At 36.6% G+C, this 5,921-nt stretch overlaps 1 protein-coding gene across 1 annotated transcript; it reads right to left on the bottom strand.

The window, feature by feature from the left end:
• Nucleotides 1-795: 795 nt before the first annotated feature.
• On the bottom strand, nucleotides 796-5,421 carry LOC134252193 (proteasomal ATPase-associated factor 1-like; the record flags this gene model as incomplete). The annotated part of the gene is made up of 7 exons (XM_062734625.1): nucleotides 796-1,057; nucleotides 1,931-2,013; nucleotides 2,445-2,560; nucleotides 3,147-3,238; nucleotides 3,876-4,070; nucleotides 4,612-4,762; nucleotides 5,326-5,421. Coding segments are annotated over 7 exons (909 nt in total), but the record flags the coding sequence as incomplete, so codon positions are not given.
• Nucleotides 5,422-5,921: the final 500 nt, after the last annotated feature.

Raw genomic sequence — 5,921 nt, 5'->3', positions numbered from 1 at the left:
CCCAGGATGCTTACATATAAGTTTCAGCTTTTGAGGCCCGGTGGTTCTTGAGAACAAGATTTTTAAAGATTTGTTCTATATATTTCTATGTAAAACTTGAATTCCCTATTGTGGCCCCGCCCTACCCCCGGGGGTCATGATTTGAACAATTTAGAATCTACACTACCCCAGGGTGCTTCCACATCAGTTTTAGCTTTCCTGGCCCAGTGGTTCTTGAGAAGAAGATTTTTAAAGATTTGTTCTATACATTTCTATGTAAAACTTGAATTCCCTATTGTGGCCACGCCCAACCCCCTATGGTTTTAACAATTTAATATCTACACTACCCAAGGATGCTTCCACATAAGCTTTCCTGGCCCTGTGGTTTTTCACCAGAAGATTTTTAAAGATTTGTTCTATACATTTCTATGTAAAACTTGAATTCCCTATTGTGGCCACGCCCAACCCCCGGGGGTCATGGTTTTAACAATTTAATATCTACACTATCCAAGGATGCTTCCACATAAGTTTCAGCTTTCCTGGCCCTGTGGTTCTCGAGAAGAAGATTTTTTAATGATCCCACCCAATTTTTGTCTTTTCTTGATTATCTCCCCTTGTAAGGGAACCTAGCCCTTCATTTTTACAATTTAAACTCCCCTTCCCCTAAGGATGCTTTGTACCAAGTTTGGTTAAAATTGGCCCATTGGTTCTTGAGAAGAAGTCGAAAATGTGAAAAGTTTACGGACGGACGGACGGACGGACGGACGACGGACAAAATGTGATCAGAAAAGCTCACTTGAGCAGGTGAGCTAAAAACCTTAACTTTATATTTATAATGAGATGAATACATATAAATGAACATTTTTAAAGTTACAATAATCTAGGATTTTGTGTGGCGGATTTCAGCGGGGTGGATCACAACATAAATCCAGTCTGTATCTCCGGATAACACTGTCTCTACATGCGGAGAACACGTGAGTCCCGTCACACTTGACTGAATACACGGGGTCACAGTCTGACCCCGTCAGCTCCACTCGAGCGTGAAACTGAGAGTCTGTATAAAAACAGGAACCATCACCTAAAAGAAAAACCGGGATATAAGAATTTTAGTGTATCTTTCAGGTCATGTGACGAACCTGTTCATACGTTTTAAGAAAATTGGATCACAAAAACAAAATATGCATTTAGCGCAGTTTTTACAATTCAACTACACTGTAAAGCAAGTGAAGAACTGCAAAATATGAGTGCCAGAATACAAAGGTTGTACTTGTATGTATGATTTGTTTTTAGTTTTTACGCAAGCGTCTAAAGTGTGGAATGTTAGCCCCCCACCCCCTTTAATTAAAAAAAAATCTAATTTCCCCATCAATCACATCTACATGTATATCATTATGTCATTCTATGCAAACAATTTGTATGTTTTCTTATGTTTAGAAAATGGCCTTTACTTAGTATAATAAAAAAATACACTACTCGTACTTGTGTACAAATATGATTAAATGATGACTCTCCAACAACAAGAAGGTAGTTTGACCAGGGACATATATACATTTACTAGTTTATACGTCCCTCGTTTGACATTTTAGGCACTGTAGATCACCAAATTTTCGAGACACCTTATTTTCGCAAGATAGTCATTGACTCCTTATAAGCGAGACAAAATTTTCACGAATTGTGGTTATTGCTCTATATAATCTTAATGAATACTATTATACGCCAGAATTAAATTTTCGCGAGCACAAGGTCTCGGGTAATTACGCGAAAATAAAGTTCTTGCAAATAAAAAGTGATTTACAGTATTTTTACTACATAGAGTATAGATTAAATTCAGATACTATAAATATCTCATTGACTCAATAACTCATTGTCTTTAGACAGAACACCATAGACATCTTATAGAATTGAGGGAAATTATAAAATCAGTCATCTAAATATGATTACAGTGGCTTACCTGTGCCAGTAAAGAACCCTCCATTGTATGGACAGAAACACAACACAGCAGAACGGCTATCCTTCCATTCCTTCAGAGGAACTCTGAAGAAAAATTTAAAATTAACTACATTAAAACTTTTTCTTAAGAATTCAGAAGCAGAACTTTAAGATTCAGAATGAAAGATTTATAAATTAAAGTACAAAAATAGACCTTATGATGGAATTTGATTTTGTTACAACACCTGTAAACCTTAACATATGTACACTGTAATTCCAGAGTTTTAAAAAAAACTGCAATTGTGAAAAGAATTCAAGGGAAGCAACTCCAATATGGAATATTCATCCTTATTTATAACTAGCTAGCCTAAGTAGATAAACCTGCTTATTTTCACCATAACTGTCAGATTTATCTTCCTTTATTTCTGAGTGAGCAAAATGTGCATAGTATTGCAGAATTCCTCTACAATCATGTATTTTCTTTATGTAGAACTTTCTTTAGGTTTATAACAACAGTTTTGTTTTACATTACAAACCTGATATTGCGTAGGTCTAGGACTGTTATGTGTCCGTCCTGTGTTCCTATGATGGCTGTAACGTCTGACAGAAACTGACAACAGTTGACAGGGCCGTGGGCAGGAAACTCAAATACCTACAAAATACAATAGGTAAACTCAGAAACCTACAACACACAGCATTGGTGAATAAATATCCGCTACAAAAAAATCACGAACACCATTTATAGAATACACCATCATAAGAACCCATGATTTCCTTCTTCATTGCACAGAGAAAACCCTTGTGTTCTGCCAGTGAGAATATATGCATGTATGTGCATGTTTCCTTGGTACAGTGTATACTGTATAACTTATTGGGTCATTCATTCCTGGCTTAATTACACATATTGCCACATCCTCAGGGAAGGGTTTGTGATCAATCCTTCTCCTCTGAATGTGACATTACCAGCTTAATTAAGTATGCATACATGTACTATGGTAGAAATACATTTTTCCGTGTGGTATTAATTTTCGCTATGAAGGCAGTCACAAATTTTCTGTGGAAACTTGTCCAACTGAACCTAATATACTTGTTAGGCATGTAGTGCAAGTCTAAGAAATCACATATTAAATTTCGACCCGCAGATTAAACAGAAATAGAGATTCCACGAAATTTTGATCCCATGGAAAAAAAATACTTCTATAGTATGTGAAAAACAACTACATGTACATTGTATATACCTTTTTCCGAGTCTGGAGTCCGTAACCTTGTACTGTAGAATTCTCACAACCAAGTAGGAGTAGCTTCCCTTGTGTGCCAACCTCTCTATCAGCTGAAAACAGAAGACATTTAAAAAATAATTAAATCCACTTAACTTTTACAATTTTTTGTCTTTTATAGTTTTTGAGGCAATGATTTAAAAGGTAAAGGGACAAAGGCCCAAGTGTATAAATTATTACACTGTAGTATGATACAGTTTACTATACATGCTATAGCAACCTTGAAAATTTTAATTATAAGCATACTGCATGTAAGTATATATACAATATATGTAAGTAATAGTATTTTCTGAGACTTCGGTTACTGAACTTACTGAAACTTGAAATTCGTTTCACGGGTCAATGATTGCACTCATTTAAGACTCTTTAATAAAACAAAATTGTTGGTCCTCTGTCATTTAATGTCTGTGAGTTTACTCATCAATGCTTAACTTACTTTAATATAATGCCTGCTAGATTGCTGGACCCCTCTCCAAGACTCATTGTGTATACTTAATTATAAAAGCTAAACGTTGTATGCTTATTATTATGCTTGTACAAGACTTGGTGAGAATACTGATTTATAAAAGCTACATGTATACCAGTAAGTACACTCATTTGTAAATAAGATAAGTCTTGATTGCTGGACCCTGACTCCCGACTCAGTACCTTTAGTTAGTTTTAGATGCTACACTAGATAAGCCTCCTTACTTGTTGGCTGGTCCCCGGCCTCCAGACTGAGTGAGTTCTCTACATTCTGGAGACAGCAGCAGTTGACCTCACCTCCGTTCTCGTCGTACGACCTGAGACACGACTGTTGACCCACGTCCCACAGCCTGGCTGACCCGTCTTTACCACACGACACCACATTCCTCCCTCGGTCCACCATTGCAGTGTCGTTTATTGCTACAAGAAAGAAAGGTGAGGTGTGCCAATCATTATTCATAAATGTATGGACTACATTTTGCAATCTTTGAAAACACAAACACATATTTCATATAATTATGTCTGCAGATTATCTGATTAATGATCTCCTTTTGATATGAGTTACATGTCCTGTGTCCTGTTAAGGTGGCAGCACACATTCCTGTCTCCTCTGACCAGATTTTTGCCTTACCTGCCCTGTGCCCTCTTAAGGTGGCAGCACACTTTCTGGTCTATGCTGACCAGATTTTTGCCTTACCTGACCTGTGCCCTGTTAAGGTGGCAGCACACTTTCCAGTCTATGCTGACCAGATTTTTGCCTTACCTGCCCTGTGCCCTGTTAAGGTGGCAGCACACTTTCTGGTCTATGCTGACCAGATTTTTGCCTTACCTGACCTGTGCCCTGTTAAGGTGGCAGCACACTTTCCAGTCTATGCTGACCAGATTTTTGCCTTACCTGCCCTGTGTCCTGTTAAGGTGGCAGCACACTTTCCAGTCTATGCTGACCAGATTTTTGCCTTACCTGCCCTGTGTCCTGTTAAGGTGGCAGCACACTTTCCAGTCTCTGCTGACCAGATTTTTAGCTGCATGTCTGCCCCTCCACTGAGGACCACGAGGCCCGAGGGGAAAAATCCACAGGTGTAAACATCACCGTAGTGACCAACAAATTCCCTCTATAGATAACAAAGAAAAGCCATTACTGATGTAGACAAACAAATACAAAGAAGAGTGAATTTTGAGGAAAAATATCTTAGCAATGTTCCAGGGTAGGCAAGAGATATAAAAAATCATTACCATCAATTTAGGTGGGAAAAATATATCCCTGTAATACTATAAACACTTACTATCTTAAATAATGATCAAAATATAGAATAGGGCAATCAAGGATCTATTAAATAGCTAGTCTGCTAATCAGCAGCAAATCAATAAGTACCTAGAGAGAAAATTATTTTTTTTTTAAATTGCAATTTTTGAGTGAACATGGTGAACATGCTTATTACAGCAAAACTGGGGTATAACGAAGTCATCGGGACCTTCGAAATTACTTCGCTATATTCCTAATTCATTATATCCGCATAAAAATACATTAAATTTATATAGCTGGGGATCCAAGATGACTTCACTATATCCCAAAATTCGCATTATCCGCGTTCGTACTAAACGAGTTTTGCTGTACATAAAACTAAAAAAAAGCAAATATTAAAGGGTAAATATACGTAAAACAAGAGTAACCTACCCTGACTTCTCCTGTGTCTGTCTGCCATAGTCGTAACTTTCCTTCTGAGTCAGCTGATACACCAAGTCCTCCCTCTGTAACGTCAAGACTGACCACCTTAAATATACAAATATCACAACTTACCACCTTATAGTGTTAAATCTAGACCCTAAAAAGGGCATGGTAATCAAGGAATCAAAAGGGCACTTTGTCGCGACAGGATCTCACGAGGGCACTTTTAAAACAAATGTTTTAAAATGTCTTTATAAAGATTATATTAATCATTAATTTTTACATACTTTAACATGTTTAATTACTCTAATATCCTTTCATATTTATATTTAAACAAGTAATTTAAAGATAAATTCATATATCTGTATTCCATTCATTTTTTTTTAATAACAACACAATTAGCACACCTGGGCTGACATGACAATTATTGAAACAAAAAAGGATATAAAAAAGGCATTTACATCCTATTTCTTTAATCAAAAAAGTAGTAAGGTTACACTTGAGTAAGTAATGGTATTAATTTAGCTGAAACATCTTCAAAAATTATTAAAGTTTGGAGGTATGATTTTTTTTTTTACCTGCTTGGACTGTATTATTTGTGTACT

Source organism: Saccostrea cucullata, unplaced genomic scaffold (genome assembly GCF_032062105.1).
Source record: "Saccostrea cucullata isolate Sc308-1 unplaced genomic scaffold, CSIRO_AGI_Scuc_v1 ctg19615, whole genome shotgun sequence".
NCBI lineage: Eukaryota > Metazoa > Mollusca > Bivalvia > Ostreida > Ostreidae > Saccostrea > Saccostrea cuccullata.
The sequence above is the reverse complement of the archived record's forward strand: the minus strand, read 5'-3'. Positions and strand labels throughout refer to the sequence as shown.